The 22,973-nt window shown below is 61.4% G+C and overlaps 2 protein-coding genes and 1 pseudogene across 4 annotated transcripts in view; 2 read left to right on the top strand and 1 right to left on the bottom strand.

The window, feature by feature from the left end:
• LOC306649937 (non-structural maintenance of chromosomes element 1 homolog) overlaps positions 1-366 on the top strand; it is a 29,587-nt gene extending 29,221 nt beyond the window's left edge. For both annotated transcript variants that reach the window (XM_079121449.1, XM_079121448.1), the window contains exon 9: positions 136-366. In XM_079121449.1, coding sequence (XP_078977575.1) covers positions 136-215 — 80 coding nt within the window. In that variant the 3' untranslated portion in view covers positions 216-366. The remainder of the gene's footprint in view (positions 1-135) is intronic.
• Positions 367-3,544: 3,178 nt separating this feature from the next.
• Positions 3,545-9,693, bottom strand: LOC306649497 (bifunctional peptidase and arginyl-hydroxylase JMJD5-like; annotated as a pseudogene). The gene is made up of 6 exons (XR_013766959.1): positions 9,582-9,693; positions 8,072-8,337; positions 7,839-7,883; positions 4,969-5,118; positions 4,094-4,188; positions 3,545-4,005 (listed from the first exon to the last, which is right to left on the bottom strand). The product of XR_013766959.1 is annotated as a bifunctional peptidase and arginyl-hydroxylase JMJD5-like (transcript).
• Positions 9,694-13,130: 3,437 nt separating this feature from the next.
• NSMCE1 (NSE1 homolog, SMC5-SMC6 complex component) lies at positions 13,131-19,800 on the top strand. Its single transcript, XM_079121622.1, has 6 exons — positions 13,131-13,300; positions 13,434-13,511; positions 14,503-14,649; positions 18,205-18,321; positions 19,038-19,158; positions 19,570-19,800. The coding sequence occupies exons 2-6, from the start codon at positions 13,464-13,466 to the stop codon at positions 19,647-19,649; spliced, it is 513 nt and encodes a 170-aa protein (XP_078977748.1). The 5' UTR covers positions 13,131-13,300; positions 13,434-13,463; the 3' UTR covers positions 19,650-19,800.
• Positions 19,801-22,973: the final 3,173 nt, after the last annotated feature.

The raw sequence follows: 22,973 nt of genomic DNA, 5'->3' as shown, positions 1-22,973 counted from the left end.
CAGCCTGCACCTGGGCAGGGGTGGAGGTCAGCAAGAAGTGCTGCACAGACAGGACGGTGTCCTTGGCACAGGCCAGCTGGTGCTAACCGCGACCAGCCCTGCCGCTCACTGTGCCTTCTGGTCTTCTCTGTCTAGAGGTCTTCAACCCTGAGAAGGAGAGGGAAGCTGGCGTCTCCAAATCCAGCAAAAAGTCCTTGCGGTCCAGGCAGCATTAGCAGGCGTGCCCGCTGGAGGTCCCTTGCCTACGTGGCCTGAGCGTCAAGGCCTCGTTCCAAGGAGGCCCCGGTGTTTCCCGCCACACGCAGACCAGCTCCTCTGTTTTCTATGTTCGTTGTTTACTGGTTTGGAATAAAAGTGTTCTAAGGAGTTGCTGCCGCCTTGCCTGCGGCCTCAGTGTCCTGGCCTGTCCCCTCTCACAACTGAGCCCTTGGTTTGTGTTCCAGACAGTGAAGCCAGCTGGGCTCCCCTACCTGGTGGTGCACTCTTCCACGGCCGCCCCCGCCGGGCAGCTCTGTCCTTGCTCAGGGGGACTTTGCCTTCAGCCCTCAGGACTGGGCCAGCCCCTGGGCTGAACTTGAGCCTTGACGTCCCTGCTCCCCACATTCTGGACCCCTGTCCGGCTGGGTGTGAGGCCCGTGGGCTGTGCTGGACTCGCTCGTCCCTCTTAGTGGCTGGAAGGCTGCCCATTCTGGCACTCCTGGGAGTGGCCCACATGCCTCTGCCTCCCTGGCTCTCCTGCATCTGGCCCTTCCCAGCCCCTGGCCCCTCGCCCCACCTGCTCTCCCCGCCCCCAGCTCCACGGTGGCCTCTGCTCCGGTCTCTTGCACCAGACCAGCGTGGTCATCCTGCATGACAGCTGTGCAGGCGGACACCCTGACGTGGCCCAGCACACTCGGCTCCGCCTCTTCCTTGCCCGCCGTTCGGGTGTGGCGTTCTCACAGAGCCTGGCAGCCTTTCTGCTTCCGGAGGGCTCTCCTCTGCTCTCCGTGCCCGCCACGCCTGCCTCCCTGTGGGTCTCAGGGCTTCTCACCACTGTGGTGCCCTGTCCCCTTCCCTGCCCTTCCTTGGTCCCCACACTCGCCGTGCTGCTGTGACTTCCTGTCTACCTGCCTGTTTTTTGGCCCAGCAGGTCAGGACCCTTTAGTGTTGACCGAGAAGTCATCTCAGACTGGCTCTAACAGGGAAGGACTTGGCCGCAGCGTCCTTCAGGAGGCTTGCTCTGGTGGCCCAGTGCCATCACCAGGCTCCCACATGTCTACCTCCGCTCTCCGTGTGCCGGCCTCGTGCCGAGGGCCTACGAGGGGCTTTCCCAGAAGACCCGGCCACTTCCTGGTAGCAAAGTGGAGCCACACTGGACCTCACACCCTGGTGCCCCAGTGCCAGCAGGAGGGCGGGTCTCACGCAGTGGCTCTCCACCGCACGTGTCTCCTGGCTCAGCTCCAGTGTGGATGCTGCTGAGTGGGAAGCAGATCCAGCAGACTGGCATCGGAAAACCCAGGTTCACCCTGGAGCCACGGGTGGCACAGTCCCCTGGGGGCGAGGGGTGGGGCTTTGCCAGCACAGGGCTGTGGACGGTGGCCACAGCTTACGGGCGCCTCCCCCAGGCAGGCAGGGGGCTCCGCCTTATTCCCTCTGCCAGCCCCTGGACGTGGTGGGCAAAGGACACGTGGTGTGGGAAGCCCAGGTCCTGCCTCCTGAGCCCTGGGCCTTCCATCAGGAGGAAGCTACTCGGTGCCTTCAGGCAGCCTGGCAGGTGGGCACGGGAACCGTCCTGGCCACTTAACTAGCAGAGGGGTCTCCTGGAAGGGCACGAGGGAGAGCAGGAGGAAGAGCCAGTCTAGCAAGGGCCTTGGCCTGGGGTCCCGGGTGGGGAGCCCTGCCTGTCCCTGAGCTGCTCCTGCGTGGTGCCGGGGAGGCCCGGGGCCTTGGAGGACGGGAACACCGTGGCAAGGGCAGCGTGAGGCAGCCAGCTCCCTGCCAGCCTCTTGCGTGGTCACGTTCCTGCAGGCCAAGGTCCTCTGAGCACCTCAGCCTGGGTGCACTGGCTCTCCAGCCGGTCCCTGCCTCCCCAGGAAGCGCGTCCCCAGCAGGACCTTGTTGACTTCAGCTCCTGTCTGGCATCCCAGGCCCTGACCTGGCCCGCCCCGCCGGTCTCCACTGCCCTCTGCACCCCACAGTGCCCCCACTCACTCCGGGAACTCCTGACTGGACCACGGTGACCCACACGTCCCGGTTCCCAGCCTCCCTTCCGGGCTGTGCTGGAGGTGCCGCAGCGCCCAGCTAGCACTGGTGCTTCCCTGCCGGGCCCTCCGCCCCTCCCTGCCCGCCGTCTCGCCCTTTCATGGGCTGCCGCCTGCGGCCTGGCTCTCCTCCCCGCCCCGCCCGCCTGGCTCTCCTCCCTGCCCAGGGCTGTACACATGTAAACATCACCAGCTAAAAATTAAGAACACTGCACTTCACTTAACAGGACAGCATTTCTTGTGACCTTAGAAATTCTCAGTACCCGGGGCCGGGCTGGACTCAGTGGCAGAGCACCTGCCGAGCCACCTGAGGCCCCGGGTTTCCTCCTCAGCACCACCTAAAATCAGTAAAGGTGTTGTGTCACCTACAACTAAAAATGTGTATAAAAAATTCTAAATGTTCAGAAAATGCAACAAGACAAAAAGACCAAAGCAACAGTATTAAAGAGGAGAACCATATGCCAGGTGTCCAGGGCTGGCTGCCCCTCACTGCACGGGGGCCACTCCCACCCCCACCACGTGGGTGTTGCTCATGCCATTACAACAGCTGCCACGGATCTTCATTGCAGGATGCACGTCCTCCTCCTCCTGCCACCTCAAGGAGGGTTTCCAGCGTGGGGTGGGCACACAGGTGGGCATGAGCGAGGGCATGGCTTTCTGCTGAGCCGCTAAGCCCACCGGCGGGTGCTGTCCCCTCCTGACACTGAGGCAGGAGGAGCCTGCACAGCTGAGTGTTAGTAAGTTGGGTTTATTTACCATAAACACCCATGTATTCCACCAAGAACTGAATACAGTTACTGTTTCGGCATAATACTTGGAAGTTTCTTAATTAAAGAAATGAGACATTTTACGTAAAGGTTCATTAGCTTTTAAGTTTCCTCTTGTGGTTGATTTGGAGCGGATGCTCTTTGCCTCACGGTCACTTGGCGGAGAATGCTGTGCGGACCCAGACGCGCCTGCGGGAACATGACCCACGTGCCGTTCTCCCCGTCTGCGCACACTGGCTGAAGGCTGCTCTGCGGACCGGAGGGCCTCCCTGGAGAGCAGGTCTCCCGAGGCGCCTCCGGTGCTGGGATGGTCCTGGTCCTTCCGGGGAGCCTGTTTCCCCGGCGTGTGCTCAGTGGAAAACTTGTCCACCTGGCACTGTGCCTCAGTAAGGAGGGCGAGTCTCCCACTGGGTTTAGGGCCTCCCCTGTAACCAGGGCCTTGCCCGCCTCTCCAGAGTCTGCAGGCTGTGGTGCCCCCAGGCCTGGCCGTGATGAAGTCCACCGTGATCCCGGGAGCCGACTGTGGGTGACGGTAGGCCCCGCCCTGTTTCCTGGACGAGGTTCAGCGGTGGGGCCAGCCCGGGGGCCAGCAGCCCTCTCGGAGCCCAAGCTCTCACTAGGCATGCCGCCGGACCCAAAACGTGTCAGGAGCTGCGTGTGGGTGGTCTGCCTGGGGTGTCCCCAGGCTCCTCTGCCAGCTGGGCCTGGGGCGGCCCGGAGCCGGGCCTCCCCTGCAGTTCAGGCCCCAGCTCAGAGCCCGGGGCCTGGAGCCAGGGCAGGAGCGAGCGGGGCAGTGAGCACTGTCTGCGCCCAGGCCCTTCCACGCGTCCTCCCGCTACGACCACAGAAGCTGACAGAGAAGCTCAGATCCAGCGCCCGCACGTAGTGCCAGTACTGGGCCGAGATGAACAGCGTCTCCCCAGGAGACAGGACGCAGGACAGGAAGGGCGCCTCGGTGAACATGGGAACTTCTCTAGGTCGGGCTGCTCCACGTCAACACCTGGAAAGAGCAAAGGTGATCTTGCTGGAGTCTGGGGACAGCAGGAGGGGACGAGCCACATCATCCCGCGTTCCTGCGTGCCCCACGTGGCTGGTGTTGTGAAGAAGGTTGCGTCTGGTGCGGGTACAGAGCCTCTGAGTCCCCGTGGGGAGTAGAGCCGGATGTACTTCCTCCACATCACCTGGAAGAGACCACTCGCTGCTTGGTGGGCTGCCCCTCCCCCCCACGTGCGCCTAGATGCTCAGAGTCCAAGTGCGCCTTGTCCCCAAGCACGTGCCGGAGCGGCAGCCTCGTCGCTGTGGCTAACAACCTGCCTGCTGAGCGCCAGGCCTCACCTGGGCTAGGTCCTCACAAGCCTCGGGGAGCTCTCTGCACCCCGTTTTCCAGGTGAGGAAAATGAAGCACTGAGAGTTACATGAACAGCCCAAGTTCATAAAGCTGCCCGGGACGGAGCTGGTGGCCGTGCCGGAGGGCCTGCTGAGCCGGCTGGCTCTCCACCTCTCACTGACCCGCCTCTCGGCCCCAAGGCGACAAGTGTGCCTCGCTTACCAGGCCGTCAGAGACAAGGGTCCTCTTGAGGGGCGCCTGTGTCGCCTCCCCTCGCAAGAAACCCGTTCCTCTGCCCGGGTCTCAACGGTGACGACGAAAACCAGAAACAAAACCAGCCGGGGACGGGAACCTCCGCCCCACTCGCCCCGGCCTCACTTAGAAGCTGGCCTGGTGTGCAAGGCAGATGGGGCAGCCGGAGGGCAGAGTGGAGGCCGGGGACCCCCAGGATGAGCCCCCTCCAGAGAACCCCGGAAGCAAGCCTCACTGGGGAGCAGGCCCTCGCAGGCTGGCGGCTGTGGCTGCTTCACGGCCCACAGCCCTCCCGGGGGTTCGTGCTTCTGGCAGAGCCGGGGTTTGAGGGTGGACTCCTGAGGTCAGCCCCGGGAGTCGCTGGTGTGGTGGCAGCTCCTACCTGGACCAGGAAGTTCTGCTGCGGGTCCTGGTGGAGTGGGGAGACGGTTCCCTGGGGACCAAACCAGGCGTTGACGGTGATCTCGTCCTCCTCCCCGTCACCCAGGCAGCAGTAATCGGGGATGCCGATGTCCCGCTTCAGCTCTGGGATCTGCGGGTGTTGCAACCAGTCACCGAGTCGCTCGTAAAGCAGGAACAGAGCCACTCCATTCCCCAGCTGGCGGGCGGAGGGGCAGGCTGCAGTCTGCACCCTCGACCCCGGGCCAGCTCCGTGCTGTCCCTGCAATTCACAGCCATGAACGCCTGAGATCTAGTCACAAGCAGAGGGGAAGTGGGGCAAAGGGACCCTCGCTGCGCACCATTTAAAGAATGGCTGCTAACCTTCCCTGTGGTTAGGGTCCCCTGCCCAAGAGCAAAGGAAACCAGAGGGGAAAGTCCACGCTGTGTAAGACTGGCCCAACGTGCCGCGCCAAGCCACCGGGGTGCAGAGGCGGGTGTTCCCGTGGAGCGTGGAACCTCAGGGCCAGCCCCTGCAGCCTGGCCCCAGCAGTGTGCCAGCAGAGACGGGGGACCCAGCTGCCCGGAGGTGGCCGAGTGAGTAACAGCAAGCGCCCACCACTGGGGCCCAATTGTAATGGAAGAGAATTTGAAGACAATAAAAACAAATATACAATTAGCAGGTAACGGTTGTAATCTCGTTTTCATGTCTTTTGCCACGTCATGGATTTCTTATTTATTTCCTTTTTAAAAACCTGATATTAATGCTTTATACTAAAAAAACCCAGCTCGTTATAGTCTAGCATTAAAATTTTTAAGCAAATGAAAGGAAAACAAAAAGAAAATGGTATTGGATATCTGTCAAATCTCCAGTTGGGAGGATTTTTCCAAAATTCATTAATGGTAAAGAAATCACCGTTGGCCAGGTGCAGCGGTATATGCCTGTAATCTCAGCTACTCAGGAGGCCGAGGTAAGAGGATCACAATTTTGAGGCTAGCCTCAGCAATTTAGTGAGACCCTGTCTCAAAATAAAAATAATAAAAAGGGCTGGAGATGTAGCTCATTGGTAAAGCACCCCTAGGTTCAATTCCAGTACAAAAAGAGAAATCACAATTGTCACAGTTTAAATAAATTAGCCACTCTGAAGATGAAAACACTAGAAAACCTCCTTTGCTAACTATGAAGAGGTTAATGCAGACTCCGTTTCACACCGATCAGTGCGGAAAGCACTAAGATCTCAATAGGTAAACAACACAAATCGCCAAAGGACAGAACCAGACAGACACCAAAATGAATCAGAAGGGTTTCAGTCTCAGCAAATAAGTCCAGATTAGACCCAGAATGAGTCATCGTTTCCCATTAATCAAATAAGAAAGATTAAGACTATGATCATCCAGCCGTGGCAGGGATGTGGCCTACGGGCCATCAGGCAGGACGCAGGCACTGAGGGGCCAACCAGCCAGACACCCACAGGCTCCTGACCAGGGTTCCAGATTGTCTGTGCCTGACCAGTGGGACTCTGAGGGGCCTGGGGGTCCTGGAGGAGGCTGTGGTGGCCACCCTCAAGGAGGGACAGCGATCCTGGAAAGGGCCGCCACACTGTCCCTATGGTGTTTCCTCGTGACCTCCTTCCGTCCCAGCCTCTGCGCCCTCTTGGACAGTGAGGCCCCACAGGACGTCGCCAGCACAGGGGCCAGCTTGCAGGCCCGGGGGGCAGGGCCTTGGCATGGAAAAGCCACTCCTCCGAGGAAAGCGCACCCTGACCCCCTGCAGCAGGGGCCAGCGCCAGGGCTGAGCCAGCCCGGGCGGCTCGGCTCCCCAGCCTTTCCGACTTGAGAGGAACCGAGGGTACAGCTGGGCCTCAGGCCTCTCCGGAGAGCAAGGCTTCCACCTGCCGCCTCTTCCCTGGCACCCGTCACTGCCGGCCACTGCTCGGAACACCAAAGGCCACCTGGGAAGGTGGGAATGTCCCCCTGCCGCTGTCCTGCAAGAGCCACGCATGGCCAGCATGGAAACGTCCAACAGTGACGTCCCATGCTGTGGGCTAAGGCACAGGGTCCCAGGTGGAGGCCCCAGTGCCACAGGGGGTCTCCGGCCATTCGCAAGATTCCAGAAGGCCTTCTGGGACCTCGGGCTCCTGTCACCTCACACTGGCTTCTGGCTGGGGTGGCACCAGGCCTGGCCCTGTGGGATGCTCGGCAGAACTCTGACTGTTCCCGATGACATCGTCGTGAAAGGCGACTGGCTGAACAGATCCTGCGATCAGAATCACTGACGTCCCAGGAGAAGAGCTTTCATGAGGTGATAAGCAACGAGGACGGCCTGCGGTGGTGGCCGATGCTTAGAAGGCTGTCCGGGAGGAAACCAGCAAGAGGTTCTGGGGCGGGAAGCTGTGGGGAGCCGCTGAGCCCCTGGAGGCGGAGGTTCCAGAACAGTGCGCCACGCTGCCCGCCCCAGGACCCTGCTGCTGCGCTGCTGCTGGCGCTCTGCCCGCTGCCTCGTGCGTGGGGCGCCTGCCCTGGAAGGTCCCACCCCTCTAGGCTTCAGCAAGTCTGTGCTCAGGGTCTATGGGGCCCGCCGGGCTGGACCCAGAAGCAGCAGGCCAGGTGTGGGCAGGCCAGTCAGACACCCAAGGTGGGGACGGGGGCATCAGGACCTGCCAGGGCACTCGGGTCAGAGGGCGGCGCCTGGCCCTCTGGGGTCCCCTCCTCGGCTCTGACCACACTGGCAGTGTCCCCACCCTGGGGGCTGCAAGCTGGAGCCCTGCCCATCAGGGGTCCCTGGACTCAGGCCTGTGGCCTCACCTGCCTGTGGCTGGCCCTGGGGAGGAGGGCGGGGCAGGAGGCGAAGGGCGGGCACGCGGCCTTACTCACCTGGTCGAAGAGCTGGTGCTGAGCAAGGTACCCCACGCCGCTCGCCTGGGCCACGGGGAGGGCGAGAGCGCCGTGAGCACACCACAGGGCTCCTCCCCACCGACCCGCCCGCGAGCCCCGCCTCCCTGGAGGGATCGCACCTGGAGCAGGGGGACCTGGCTCCTCCGCCTCCCGCGGCTGGGAGCACCACCCGACGGCCCCTCCTGGGAAGCCTGGCAGAGCCGCGGCCGCACCTGGCTCACGATGTGCCTGCTGATGAAGTCGTCCACCGTCATGAGCGTCTGCGACCACGCCTCGTCTGTGTACCGGGAACCAACCTCCACGGGGACGGTCCGGCAGCCGGCGACCTCCTGGATGTACTCCAAACTGTCAGAAACACACGCATTGTCCTCGTCACCATCACCACCGCCTGCTGGGCACGGTGCCCAGTGAGCTCTGCCTGTGGTTTCCTTTAGTTCCCACAAAACCTCCGGAGGTAGACTACTCGGGCACAGAGAGGTGAGTTACTTGCCCAAGGTCACACAGCCAATGCACAGCGCTGTGCAGAGACCCCACCAATCCGGTTTGCTGGGCTGCTGTTTCCTTCTGAGTCCCTGATCCCTGTGTAAAGTGGAGGTGACCACAGTGCCTGTCCCGCGCAGACGAGGCGGGTGAAACGCGCCTGTGCCTTCCCGACATGGGCACAGGGCTGCGTTCTGGGGCTTGCTGTGACCATGCTCCTGCAGCCCGGACACCACCACGCCTCGCGGGACCCTCCCCTCGGGACTCCCCCAGTACCGGCCCTTCTGGCTTGGATCTCAAAGCTCACGGTGCTGGAGGCCTGGCCCCCAAGGCAGCCCAGGCAGCTGGACCAGGGTGACCCCATGGTGGAGGCACAGCTTTGGTGGGTGCCCAGAGGTGGAGGTGGTGGACACCAGGGGGGAGGCCCGGTCGGAGGAAGCAGGGCACCGGGGCGTGAAGTGCACTTTGTCCGCAGCCCTGCCCTGTCTGCTTCCGGCTCCACCACGTGCTCCCTGCACGATGTCCTGCCCCCCAACAGTCCAGGAGCAACGGAGCCGAGTGATTTGGGCCCCTGGGCTTATTCTTTGCTCTTATTTTCTCTGCCTAAAAATAGCATTTTCTATTTATAGCGCCTGGTTTAGAACAGAACTATGTGTTGGTCAGAGGTTAGGGCAGCAGACTTCCTGCTTGCCTGTTCAAGTGAGCCTTAGGCTGCAGTAGCCTCTGGGCAGCAGGGACCTGATGTAACAAGAGGGTCACTGGTAAAGTTAAAGTCAAACAATTAAAAAAAAAAAAAAAAAAAGGAGAAAATACGTTTCTAGCCAGAAGAAGCAGCCTGTCAGAGGCAGCCCTCCTGGAGCAGAAGGGTGCTGTGGGTTCGAGGCCCCAGTCAGCTGCCTGTTGTCCACGTTTGACTGCCCCAGTGTTGCGTTTCCCAGCACAGCGAGCATGCTGTCCGCCTGGGTCCTGGCCCTGTCCTCAGCTCCTCCTTTGGTGGCGTGTGCTGACTACCTGGGGATCTGGCCCAGTGGTCCAGGCTGGCCCCAGGGATGAGGATGTCACTGAGCCTGGTTTCTGCAAGTCTCTGGCTCCTCCAGCAGCACCTTTGCCGTCTTTACCTCTGTGCTGCCCACGTGCTTTCCGTCTGCCCCGCTGCAGTTACTGTAACTGGCTGATGAAGTGCACCAGGCTGGTAATGCCTGGTAACGCCTGGCACGCAGCGGGCGAGTCACGGTCACGTACTTGTGGGCCTGCGGTTGCCAGCCTGGCGTTGCTGCTGCTGTCCCACAGCTACCAGCAGGGGAGACGTGGGCGGCACCCAAGCCCCACAGATACCCTTGCTTGGTTCAGACATGGTGCCGATTGTCCTAGTCGGTATCTGCTCCTGAGAAGAGACGGCGAGTGGTGAAGGGCCAGGCCTGTCCCTCTCCTCAGCTGGACACTCCAGATGCTGCCTGAAGCTGGCGGGTTGCAGGGAACCAGCCTGCAGTCTACCTCTACCTGTACAGCACTAGGTGCCTTGGTACTTCCTGAAGTCTGGGTGTGTGTGTGTGCACGTGTGCACATGTTTTGATTTGGAATTCTGAAGAGAGAAGCCGTGTTACTAATTCTCTTAAATCCCTCAAAGTGGCATTTCTACACCTGGGAACAGTTGGCCTCCAGATCGCTGACCGTCTTTGTCTCGTGCACTTGACATGCCGTGGACTCAGCATGTTGGGGCCAGATGCCTTTAGTCCTGCGTGTCCTTGCAGGTTCGCACCCTGTAGCTTCTCCACCATGGCCTCCAGGAACAGGGAAGGAGTGGGGGCCGAGCAGGGAACATTCACTGGTCTAGAGACTGGAGTTTGGGCATTGCTGACCTGGTGTGACCCTGACACCTTGTGAGCATGTCAGGGATCTTGGTCACAAGCAAGAGGCCCCAGTTCTGGCCAACTTAGGATTTTGCTGGGGACAAAGGACATAGGGCTGATTGGCACCTCGGTGAGAGGCTTGGGAATGGGTAGGAAGCACAATGACACCTCTTTCCTCTAGCTTTGGGACTGGAAGCCGCTCCAGGCTGTGCTTTGTCCCTGGCTCGGGGCGATGTGGTTCCGGGTCTGCTCCTGGCTGATGTTGGCTCTGGACTGCCCAGTCCCAGCTTTTTGGTTCTCTGGGTGTAGGTACCAGGAATTGTCCTCCAAACCACATGTAGAGGAGAGAGAACTAAAAACATGTAAGTAAATAAAGAAAAACAGCTGGCGTTTTGGTAGGGAGGGAGCTGGTTGTCGGACACCTGGACCTCACCACATGACCTCTGTGGGGGAAACTAGCCTGCCTGTGATGGAGTGCTGCGCCCGGGGCGGCAGGGCTGGGATCTCAGCTGGTTCTGGCCGGGAAGGCCCTGGACAGGAGGGTGCCAGGGTCGGGAGGTCGTGTGGGACCCAGGTGGTTTAGAGAAGGCTGAGGGAGGAGTGTTTTAGGCACAGGTGAGGCTGGAGGTCAGTGAGCTTGTGGCCTTCAGAGATGACGGGGAGGGACTTACCCAGGGCCCACAGAGGTGAGGGAAAACCAGGCTGCGCCCAGGGCCTGGTGCAGCCCGCAGCTGACGGGGCTGGGTGGGCTGCTGAGTGGCAGAGTTCAGACCCAGGCAGGACGGAAGGCAGTGCTGCGTGTCGCTGGGGCGTCTTGTGAAAAGCATCCACAGGGTCACCCTTGAGCAGGACCCAGGTGGAAGGAGAGGGCTGAGTTGAAAGAAGGAAGCCTCTGCGGCTGGCACTTGCTTTCTGCAGAGTCCAGCAGCAGGACACGGCCTTTCCTTCTCTCTCAAGTGGAAATGCAGTAAGGACAGCCGTTGTCCTTGAAACCCGGGGGCTGCCGAGAGCCGGGGTGGAGGGCAGGGCAGCGAGGCCGTTGGCTCTTCTGCCACAGACTCGGGGTTCGGAAAGTGCAGTGTGTGAGACGCCTTCCATCTGCCCACAGAGCACGGTTCTCTGAGTGACACCAGGAGGGGCCTCGGAGGGAAAATGTGATTGCCCCTCAGGTAGGGTTCCACCGTCACACCGGACGGACGGGTGCTTCCTGCCCACGAGGGACCCTGTCGCGTGCCCAGTAGAGGTGGTTCTTGAGCGCCTGATGGCCTTGCACAGGAGCATCCCAGTTGGGAGCTTTGTGGGGTCAGGAAGGGTTCTGCAGAGCGGAGGTTGGAGGCCACGTTGAACCCTGCCCCGCTTGGTACCAGGCAGAAGAGACACTTCCGGAAGAGGCCATCCGCGTGGACTCTGTGGTGAAGAGGCAGGAGTGGGAGCGGGAAGGCATGAGGGGAGGCAGGAGGCCGAGCCCGGGCGCTGCGTTCCCGCGTTCCCGTCAGTTTTCCAGCTGCTGGGCAGATCGCACCCTCGCGCTTCCTGCTCAGTTTTGCCACCTCCACGTCCCACCTGTTTATGACTACCCGGTGGCTTTACAAAAAAACAAACCAAGGCCTGTACTTAGCAGGGAGGGCGAGACTCCTGTGACGAGTTGCCTAGTCCCACTGCTGCCGCCATCTTTGTGATGAGCCCACAGTCTGCCCCTTGGCTGGACCCCACGTCTGGGCTGTTACCACCTCCTTTACATGGCCGTGTCCTTTGCCACCAACATGGTCTTTTCTAAACTTAATCACTTTGGGTATACAGGTAGCTTGGAAACACCTCTGTGTGAGAGACCCAGTGCAGATGCAGCCCAGGGTCCCTGTGACCACCCCCTCTCTTAGGCCCTTCCCGGGGGCCTTAGTCGTCAGCCGGGCTGGGGCCGCCTCCCGGGCGTTTCCCCTGCAGTGTTGTCTTGTTGGTTTGTTACAGTTTTAACGTAAACAGGAGCATAATGTCTGTTTTTTTCCTGCAGTTTTTTTCAGGGTGATTTTTTTTTTTTTTTGCTCACAAATCTTCTTCAAATGATTTTAATACATGAGCACAGTAGTACCTGCTTTCAGTTTAAAAGGTATGTACTGTGCCAAAGGGTAATCTCGAGACATTGTCACGGAGCCTTCCGCCTGCAGGAGAAAGGCCCCTGTCCTGTTTCCCAGTGCAGCCTTGCCGCCCGTTCCTCCTCCAGCTAGTGGGTGTCCATTCCCCTCGTACTGGACACTGGAAGCCCTTCTCTGTGGCCCCCGACTCCAGCTGGCGGCTGGTGGGCAGGTCAGTGCTGGAGCCAGGCTCTGCCTGACCCGGGGGTGTGACTGGACGTGTGTCTGCATATCAGCCTCAGCACCTGTACTCAGGAGGGTGCCCAGACCTACCTGGAAGGGCTGGGGGGAGCCCGATCCGTCACTGCAGGAAGGTGCTCGGAGCAGGGGCTCCAACGAGCCTCCTCAGCTGGCGGTTGAGCTTTACTGTTGCACCCCCAGCACCCATTCAGGGCCTGGCCTCAGGCGCCCAGCACACCTTGGATGTTGAGTGAGGGGAGGAAGCACAGTGTCCGCCTGCCCACCTGTGAGAATGTGTAGGGACAGAGGCTTTGTGAGGGGACATGGTGGGGATCTGCCCCTGAGGCTGCCTGCCGTGGGAGCTCACGGGCCCGGAGCCCACCGGCAGTGGCTTGAAGGTGCGCGCTGGGGGATAGTAATTGGCATCAGGGGACTATGAAGGGGACACAGCTGTGGGCTGTGAGCAGTCGCCTCGTTCTCAGGTACCACCCTCCATCCAGCCTCTGCGTTTCTTTATCACTCCAGGAAGGAGAGAGACCGCGCAGGGTGGCATTGACCCAGCAGGCGGGGCCTCGGCTGGCTTCTGGTGGGCTGCCCTTGTGCGCTCAGGTGCCATGGAATGACGGAAACTAGCCACACATTTTGATGAAGCCCTCCTCCTCTTGCCCATTAATTTCCAGGCAGTGCTACCGTAGAGAAGTTGGAGGACTTCATCAACAACATTAACAGCGTCTTGGAGTCCTTGTACATTGAGATCAAGAAAGGAGTCACGGAAGATGACGGGCGGCCCATTTATGCGCTGGTAAGTGCGCGGCAGCGCCCTCTAGTGGGGCTGCGGGAGCCCAACAGACGACTCACCAGCCTCTAGTGAAGAGCTCCCTGCCTGACAGCTGGAGGGAGGCACAGCCTGATCGTTGTGCTGCCTTATCTTTTAGGTCAATCTTGCTACAACTTCGATTTCGAAAATGGCCACAGATTTTGCGGAGAATGAACTAGATCTGTTTAGAAAGGCCGTAAGTAGAGTAACTGCACTGACTGCTTCTTGTGGGTCACTCTCTCCACCATGAGACCCGGAGACTGCAGTCTGAGGGGCGCGGGGCATGTTACAGCTGCTGGGGAAGAAGCGCTGGTCCAGGGCTGAGCCGCCCGGATGCTCAGGGCCTCGTGGGAGTGACAGGTGCCACCATCTGAGCGCTGTCCAGGGATGGTGGCGGCAGCACTGCGACCAGGGGCTTGGTAGAGAGCTAGGCCCCCTGCCCGCCACGCTGCTGAATCTGAATTTGCCTGGAAACCAGGTGCCCACCGAGCGGTCCGCACGCCCACACTCGGGAGGCACTGCTTTCCAGGCTGCGCGGCCCTTGTCTCAGCCCTCTTGTCACATTGGCTGGGCACCTGCTGAGCCTGGGAGGTGAAGAGAGTGCACATGTCCGCCCGCCGGCCCCAGCTCTGCAAGTCCCAGTCTCTGAGAGTCTCCCTCTAAAGACGCCAGGGTTTGCCCGCAGCCAGGGTGTGGGCTGAGCTCTAGGACCAGTGGCCCACGGCTGCATGCCCGTGCCGGGAATCCCCTTCCTGGTGGCCTCTGCCCTGCCCCGTGCAGGAGTTCCAGGGCGCTTACCTGGCCTGAGTCCGCCTGGCCTCTGGGCTCCTGCAGGCCCCCGCCTTTCCTGCCCGCCCCTTGAGTGCCACCTCATTGGCTGGCTCCTTCCTCCTCACCTTTTCACTTCCAGGAGGGGGGGGGTGGGGGTGTGGAGGGGAGGCGGCCCACCTGGGTTTCTGGACATTGAGATGGTGGACCCGGGATGGTGTTACAGGAGTGACCAGAGGCTGCGGGACTGAGCCTGCTTCTGGCTTTTGACGCTCGTTATGAAATTTCTTTCCTGGAGGGCGGTGTACAAGTTGCCCAGGGCCACGGGTGGTTACCACGTCCCTGCCAGGTTTGGGCTGGTGGTTAAAAGTTGTTTTTGCCAGTTTAATAGGTGACTGTGGTACTGGCGTCTCTTCCAGTTGGAACTGATTATTGACTCGGAAACTGGATTTGCATCTTCCACAAACATTTTGAACCTGGTTGATCAACTGAAAGGCAAGAAGATGCGGAAGAAGGAAGCCGAGCATGTGCTGCAGAAGTTTGTTCAGAGCAAGTGGCTGATCGAGGTACGGCCTGAGGGCCTCCCCGGCCTCGCTCACTTCTGAGACTAAATGACAGTTTTTTCTTCAAAACCATATTTGTGTCCAACTGATGTCAGTTGAGCCAGGCCCTTGGGTCCCTTGTCTGCTCTAAAGCCCTCAGTGGCCTGGTGAGGAGGGCGTGGACCCCGTTTTCTCATCTCTCCAGGGCGCCTGGGTTTGGGGCCCCCTGGCTCACGCGAGCCTCTGAGTGAAGGGGGTCGGTCAGCAGCTATGAGCACAGTCGTAGTGCCTGGCCTGCTCTGACCTCTGGGCCAGGGGACTGACTTCCCACCTGAGACCGGGGAGCGGAACCCCTCCTGGGGAGGGAGAAGCAGAGCGAGGCCGGGAGCGAAGTGCTGGGGTTGGGAGCGGCCCGTGGCCGTCCTCGCCCCTGTGCGTGTGAGCTGCGTGTCACTCTCATCAGACAGCGGACCTGAAGGAGCAGAGGTGGTGGGCACGCTTTTGGAGGTGGGTGTGACTGGGCCTGCCAACGAGAGCCGAACAGACGGACAGAGGTCTCCGTTCTTTTTCTCTGAAAGGCAGCACCGTTTCTAAGAAGCGCAGCCGATGAGCTTAGCGTGGCCCGGTTGCCGCAGCTCTGCCCCACGAGGCCTGTCCTGTGTCTGGGCAGGACGAGCTCCTGCAGCCCCGGCGTCCTCTCGGTGCGGCTGGAGGCTGCTGCCGGCCTCTGCAGTCCTTCACTTCCTTCCGGGGGCCTGCTCCAGGTTCTGAGTGACTCGCTCCTCCATGGGGGCAGCGCCCCTTACAGTCTGATCGGATTCCATTTCTGGGGTGCCTGCTGGAGGAAAGGGCAGGAGAGGTCACAGGGAGTGAGGGCAGGGCCGAGGGTTGCTGGACTGAAGACCTACTGGGCATGTCCCAGGCGTAGCATCCAGGGAGTCCTGCTGCCCGACCACAGCCGTGTGGGCTCAGTGTCAGCTGACTGCAGCTCTGGGCTGGTGGCGCTTGCACCCTGCAGACAGCAGAGCCCTCGTTCAGGCCCTGGCTTGGCATCTGCAGTGCCCGCAGTTGCTTCATCACAGTCTTCCTTCCATCTGTGTGGCGTTGGCAATCTGGAATGTTCTCAGGCGGCTTGGGTTATGACGCTTTGTCTTGTGGTCTGCTTTCTTTTCAGTCGAGAATTTCAGGGGCAGGGTTATGGCTTCATTGTTCCTACCCTGCAGAGAGCACCTGTAGGTGCTCAATAAATGCTTGTGGAACGGGTGATGGGACAGGGGGGTAAAGTTCCAGAGAACAGGGCTTATTTGAACCTGACAAAACCTGGTGGACAGATCCTCGCGCATTATGGGCAGGTCTGCCTTGGGCCTCTGCTGCACAGGCTGACTGGCGGCAGAGAGGAGAGACGCTCTGGGCCTGAGCTTTGGATCAGGCGCCTGTCCTTTCTGTGCCTTCCTCAGTTAAATGGAGAGGCTGGTGCTGCCTTTTTGGGGGTGGCCCTGGGCTGGGAGAGGGCAGGCGGGGAGTTTCCTGAGCTTCCCCGGAGGGAGCACTGCAGAAATCGGCACTCCGGCTGCCACCGTGGCCCCACGTCCCCTCAGCCCTGGCAGTGCCTCAGCCCTCGTGCCTTCCCAGCGGTGGCACTGGACAGTCCTTGTAGGACTCCGTGTGTTCACTGCCTGGCTGTGAAAAAGGTGCACACCCCAGGGATGGGGCTGTGCCCGGGGAGAGACACCTCCAGGTCCCTCTGCCACCTCTGGCAAGGGCCTGCTGCCTTGGACGGCCTGGTCAGAGATGCTGGGGTTCAGTGGAGGGTGGCTGAGGGGCGGGTGGTGGGGTGCTGGCTGGTCCCTGAGGAGCCCTCCTGGGGCCGTGTGGATCAGATTCTGGTTCTCAGCCTCTCAAATGGGACTTCCCACAGAGGTGGCCTGGCACCCACTGACTGAAGTCTCCCTCCAAGGGCACTTTATCCTTGTGAGGGGAGGCTCCGTCCAGTGGGAGGGGGCTGCTTCTGTGCAGGCTGTGCAGGGGGAGGCCCCAGAGGAGGCCTGGGTGGTGAGCTGGGCACACTCCCCAGCTGCGTCTCTGAGGGTCTGGAGCCCGGCCTCGAGGCATCCTGAGGCCTGGCGGTCACCTGGGTTTGGTCTTCTCCGGAGGGCTAGGGTGACCCACTTCCCTCCCCGACTGGCCCCCGAGGACGGTGTGGAGTCGTGAACAGTAAGCGCTGGGTGGCTAATAAGTGCTCCTGAGCTTCACGATGCGCTCTGCTCATTTCCCGGGGCCTGGGCGCTGCTCCTGGGGTCTGGGCAAGGTTCACTTAACTTTCTGCAGCTGTTCCTCACGGGATGCCCAGCGCTGGCCCAGCCAGGTGCCAGACACCAGGAGGGAGCAGAACCAGACCTGGCTGCACTCTCAGGCTGTCTGATGAGGACGCCAGAGAGTGTTGCCGGGCATCTCACTGAGGCAGCTGAGGTGGAAGGGAAGTGGGGTTCCAGCCCTTGACTGCGGAGGTGACACCAGGGTGGAGGCTGTGAGCTCCCTGGAGTTGGGGGGGCAGCCTGAGCAGCCAGGCCTGAGCCCAAAGACCGGGAAGCTGACGAGGTGAGCCGGGGAGGTGGGCGCAGGAGGGACGGGCTGTCCAGCCTGGGAGTGGGGGGCAGCCCTGGAAGGCTCAGGTGTGCTGGGGGCAGCGGGCCCATGCCAGGCCATCCTCAGCCACTTGTGCTCCCCTTCCCAAACACCCACCTGCACGGCCACCACCCTCTGCGGCCCCTCCTGCCGTCTGCAGCAGCCTGCCTCTGTGGCACCGTCCTGCCTGAAGCTCTGCCCACACCTGGGGCTGCCCTCCATTCTCAGGCTGAAGTGCCAGGTCCCTGCAGTGCCCATCTCCCCAGCTCGGCTGTGACATTGGCACCTGCGGGGCTCCCTCAGCCCTGCCTCTTCCTGGTGCTGGGGTGGGGGCTGAGGTTGAACGGCCACGCGCTTCTGGCCTTCCCGGGGTCTCAGGCTGTGGCATGTGCCCCATGCCCAGGTGGGAACCAGGCACCTGCCTTGGGAGGTGCTGCCACCCATGCTTTGACTGGGGGCCCGGATTCCTTCCAGCTTCATTGTAGAGTGACAGGGCTGGGAGGGAGCCCAGACGGTCTCTGTAGCTGGTGCTGTGTTCCCCGAGCGAGGCGGGGCTCTGGGGGGAGGGTGGGCGCAGCAGGGCCGTGGCAGGTGTGGTCTGGGTCCACCCTTGGGAGACCGCTTCCGCCTGCCCAGCTCCTGTCCAGAGGCCCCCGAGCATCTTGTCAGGGGCAGCTGTGCGGACGGAGCTTTGTGTCTGTGAGGGCCAAGATGGCTGCTGAGAAAATTGGAGGGACCGGGGCACAGCAGGGGCTCCTCACTCCCGCTGTCCTTAGTGCCCTTCCTGTCCCGGGAGACACCTCTGACACTGGTGGGGTGGTGACAACCTGCAGCGGCGGGAGCCTCTGACCTTTGTGTCTTCCTGGGCTGTAGGTGGTGGGACTGCAGAGGGACAGAGGCACTGAGCCACACAGCCCTGGCTGAGGATGGCCGCCACCCGTTCTGTCCCTGCAGAAAGAAGGGGAGTTCACTCTGCACGGCCGGGCCATCCTGGAGATGGAGCAGTACATCCGGGAGACCTACCCCGATGCCGTGAAGGTCTGCAACATCTGCCACGGCCTCCTCATCCAGGTACCTCCCAGGCTCCAGGGCGGCCCGGGGCGCTGCAGGCCACCTCCTGGGCGGGGCGCGTGGCTCTGGCTGGTGCCCCTGTGAGGGCTCCTTGCTCTCCTGCTCCTCTGTTCTAGTCCAGGGGCTCTCACGAGTGTTACGTCCTCAGAAAGGCTCTCATGATTCTTGTGTGACAGGTGCTGTCTCGGCAGGTTTTTGACGAATGTCTTCCTGCCTCAGCGTCACTTCCACGTGACGCTGCGTGCTTGCAGGCTTTGCAGCCATCAAGCCGGTGCTGCACATTGGCGCCCCCCCCTTTCCTTCAGTATCGTGCCCGTTACGGTCCCTGTGACGGATCTCTGCACACCTGTCCCTGGCACCTGGGGGTTACTTTCGGAGTTCTGATTCCTGGGACTGTCATTTCTGGGACAGAGCACTTTTTTTTAAGCTGTGGATGCACAGTGCCATTTGCAGAGCTGAGGGGGACACGTCGCCCCCCCGTGGGACCTGCGCAGAAAGCCTGAGCGCTGTGTGGCGGCCCCCAGAGCCCAGCTCCTTCTGCCTGTGATCATCCGTCCAGAACAAGACCCCTGCGCTGAGGGCTTTGGGGTGATTTGCAGCGTTAATTTGGGGCCTGGATGCTCAGGCTGGGCTGCCTGGGCCCTTTGCGCAGCTTCCCTGGAGGGTGGGGAGACGGGGAGGCGTGTGGGCTCAGGTGGTGGCCTTTCCTGTTCCAGGGTCAGAGCTGTGAGACCTGTGGCATCAGGATGCACTTGCCTTGCGTGGCTAAGTACTTCCAGTCCAGCCCTGAGCCGCGCTGTCCCCACTGTAATGACTACTGGCCCCATGAGATACCAGGTTCGTGGCTGCTGCGGTGCCCAGGGGAGGCTGGGCAGGCAGGACTGGCTGGCCCTGTGGACCTGGCACCAAGGGAGCCCTGGGAGCTGGGTGTGCTCGGGAGGTTGGGGGCTATGCAGGCCTGGCTGGGGAGTGGGTGGAGGCTGCCCTGCCTGCCCAGGAGCCCCAGGGTACTTGAGCATGGCTGGACCAGGCTTGCTCTCTGCAGCCACCTCGGGCGCGTGAAAATGGCGTCCGCAGCTCCCTGAGTCGTTGCCCTGTGAACCGGGCCAGTGCCAGCCTGCACCTGGGCAGGGGTGGAGGTCAGCAAGAAGTGCTGCACAGACAGGACGGTGTCCTTGGCACAGGCCAGCTGGTGCTAACCGCGACCAGCCCTGCCGCTCACTGTGCCTTCTGGTCTTCTCTGTCTAGAGGTCTTCAACCCTGAGAAGGAGAGGGAAGCTGGCGTCTCCAAATCCAGCAAAAAGTCCTTGCGGTCCAGGCAGCATTAGCAGGCGTGCCCGCTGGAGGTCCCTTGCCTACGTGGCCTGAGCGTCAAGGCCTCGTTCCAAGGAGGCCCCGGTGTTTCCCGCCACACGCAGACCAGCTCCTCTGTTTTCTATGTTCGTTGTTTACTGGTTTGGAATAAAAGTGTTCTAAGGAGTTGCTGCCGCCTTGCCTGCGGCCTCAGTGTCTGGCCTGTCCCCTCTCACAACTGAGCCCTTGGTTTGTGTTCCAGACAGTGAAGCCAGCTGGGCTCCCCTACCTGGTGGTGCACTCTTCCACGGCCGCCCCCGCCGGGCAGCTCTGTCCTTGCTCAGGGGGACTTTGCCTTCAGCCCTCAGGACTGGGCCAGCCCCTGGGCTGAACTTGAGCCTTGACGTCCCTGCTCCCCACATTCTGGACCCCTGTCCGGCTGGGTGTGAGGCCCGTGGGCTGTGCTGGACTCGCTCGTCCCTCTTAGTGGCTGGAAGGCTGCCCATTCTGGCACTCCTGGGAGTGGCCCACATGCCTCTGCCTCCCTGGCTCTCCTGCATCTGGCCCTTCCCAGCCCCTGGCCCCTTGCCCCACCTGCTCTCCCCGCCCCCAGCTCCACGGTGGCCTCTGCTCCGGTCTCTTGCACCAGACCAGCGTGGTCATCCTGCATGACAGCTGTGCAGGCGGACACCCTGACGTGGCCCAGCACACTCGGCTCCGCCTCTTCCTTGCCCGCCGTTCGGGTGTGGCGTTCTCACAGAGCCTGGCAGCCTTTCTGCTTCCGGAGGGCTCTCCTCTGCTCTCCGTGCCCGCCACGCCTGCCTCCCTGTGGGTCTCAGGGCTTCTCACCACTGTGGTGCCCTGTCCCCTTCCCTGCCCTTCCTTGGTCCCCACACTCGCCGTGCTGCTGTGACTTCCTGTCTACCTGCCTGTTTTTTGGCCCAGCAGGTCAGGACCCTTTAGTGTTGACCGAGAAGTCATCTCAGACTGGCTCTAACAGGGAAGGACTTGGCCGCAGCGTCCTTCAGGAGGCTTGCTCTGGTGGCCCAGTGCCATCACCAGGCTCCCACATGTCTACCTCCGCTCTCCGTGTGCCGGCCTCGTGCCGAGGGCCTACGAGGGGCTTTCCCAGAAGACCCGGCCACTTCCTGGTAGCAAAGTGGAGCCACACTGGACCTCACACCCTGGTGCCCCAGTGCCAGCAGGAGGGCGGGTCTCACGCAGTGGCTCTCCACCGGCACGTGTCTCCTGGCTCAGCTCCAGTGTGGATGCTGCTGAGTGGGAAGCAGATCCAGCAGACTGGCATCGGAAAACCCAGGTTCACCCTGGAGCCACGGGTGGCACAGTCCCCTGGGGGCGAGGGGGTGGGGCTTTGCCAGCACAGGGCTGTGGACGGTGGCCACAGCTTACGGGCGCCTCCCCCAGGCAGGCAGGGGGCTCCGCCTTATTCCCTCTGCCAGCCCCTGGACGTGGTGGGCAAAGGACACGTGGTGTGGGAAGCCCAGGTCCTGCCTCCTGAGCCCTGGGCCTTCCATCAGGAGGAAGCTACTCGGTGCCTTCAGGCAGCCTGGCAGGTGGGCACGGGACCGTCCTGGCCACTTAACTAGCAGAGGGGTCTCCTGGAAGGGCACGAGGGAGAGCAGGAGGAAGAGCCAGTCTAGCAAGGGCCTTGGCCTGGGGTCCCGGGTGGGGAGCCCTGCCTGTCCCTGAGCTGCTCCTGCGTGGTGCCGGGGAGGCCCGGGGCCTTGGAGGACGGGAACACCGTGGCAAGGGCAGCGTGAGGCAGCCAGCTCCCTGCCAGCCTCTTGCGTGGTCACGTTCCTGCAGGCCAAGGTCCTCTGAGCACCTCAGCCTGGGTGCACTGGCTCTCCAGCCGGTCCCTGCCTCCCCAGGAAGCGCGTCCCCAGCAGGACCTTGTTGACTTCAGCTCCTGTCTGGCATCCCAGGCCCTGACCTGGCCCGCCCCGCCGGTCTCCACTGCCCTCTGCACCCCACAGTGCCCCCACTCACTCCGGGAACTCCTGACTGGACCACGGTGACCCACACGTCCCGGTTCCCAGCCTCCCTTCCGGGCTGTGCTGGAGGTGCCGCAGCGCCCAGCTAGCACTGGTGCTTCCCTGCCGGGCCCTCCCGCCCCTCCCCTGCCCGCCGTCTCGCCCTTTCATGGGCTGCCGCCTGCGGCCTGGCTCTCCTCCCCGCCCGCCTGGCTCTCCTCCCTGCCCAGGGCTGTACACATGTAAACATCACCAGCTAAAAATTAAGAACACTGCACTTCACTTAACAGGACAGCATTTCTTGTGACCTTAGAAATTCTCAGTACTCGGGGCCGGGCTGGGACTCAGTGGCAGAGCACCTGCCGAGCCACCTGAGGCCCCGGGTTTCCTCCTCAGCACCACCTAAAAATCAGTAAAGGTGTTGTGTCACCTACAACTAAAAATGTGTATAAAAAATTCTAAATGTTCAGAAAAATGCAACAAGACAAAAAGACCAAAGCAACAGTATTAAAGAGGAGAACCATATGCCAGGTGTCCAGGGCTGGCTGCCCTCACTGCACGGGGGCCACTCCCACCCCCACCACGTGGGTGTTGCTCATGCCATTACAACAGCTGCCACGATCTCATTGCAGGATGCACGTCCTCCTCCTCCTGCCACCTCAAGGAGGGTTTCCAGCGTGGGGTGGGCACACAGGTGGGCATGAGCGAGGTGCATGGCTTTCTGCTGAGCCGCTAAGCCCACCGGCGGGTGCTGTCCCCTCCTGACACTGAGCAGGAGGAGCCTGCACAGCTGAGTGTTAGTAAGTTGGGTTTATTTACCATAAACACCCATGTATTCCACCAAGAACTGAATACAGTTACTGTTTCGGCATAATACTTGGAAGTTTCTTAATTAAAGAAATGAGACATTTTACGTAAAGGTTCATTAGCTTTTAAGTTTCCTCTTGTGGTTGATTTGGAGCGGATGCTCTTTGCCTCACGGTCACTTGGCGGAGAATGCTGTGCGGACCCAGACGCGCCTGCGGGAACATGACCCACGTGCCGTTCTCCCCGTCTGCGCACACTGGCTGAAGGCTGCTCTGCGGACCGGAGGGCCTCCCTGGAGAGCAGGTCTCCCGAGGCGCCTCCGGTGCTGGGATGGTCCTGGTCCTTCCGGGGAGCCTGTTTCCCGGCGTGTGCTCAGTGGAAAACTTGTCCACCTGGCACTGTGCCTCAGTAAGGAGGGCGAGTCTCCCACTGGGTTTAGGGCCTCCCCTGTAACCAGGGCCTTGCCCGCCTCTCCAGAGTCTGCAGGCTGTGGTGCCCCCAGGCCTGGCCGTGATGAAGTCCACCGTGATCCCGGGAGCCGACGTGGGTGACGGTAGG

The sequence above is a fragment of the Sciurus vulgaris genome (genome assembly GCF_902686455.1).
Source record: "Sciurus vulgaris genome assembly, chromosome: 18".
NCBI classification, from domain to species: domain Eukaryota; kingdom Metazoa; phylum Chordata; class Mammalia; order Rodentia; family Sciuridae; genus Sciurus; species Sciurus vulgaris.
This window is presented reverse-complemented; position numbering and strand designations above follow the sequence as displayed.

Coding starts and splice junctions, on each gene's coding strand:
- NSMCE1 (XM_079121622.1), top strand. CDS start 13,464: ATGGCCACAGATTTTGCGGAGAATGAACTAGATCTGTTTAGAAAGGCC. Junction 18,322..19,037: donor GCCACGGCCTCCTCATCCAG/GTACCTCCCAGG, acceptor TTCCTGTTCCAG/GGTCAGAGCTGTGAGACCTG. Junction 19,159..19,569: donor CTGGCCCCATGAGATACCAG/GTTCGTGGCTGC, acceptor TTCTCTGTCTAG/AGGTCTTCAACCCTGAGAAG.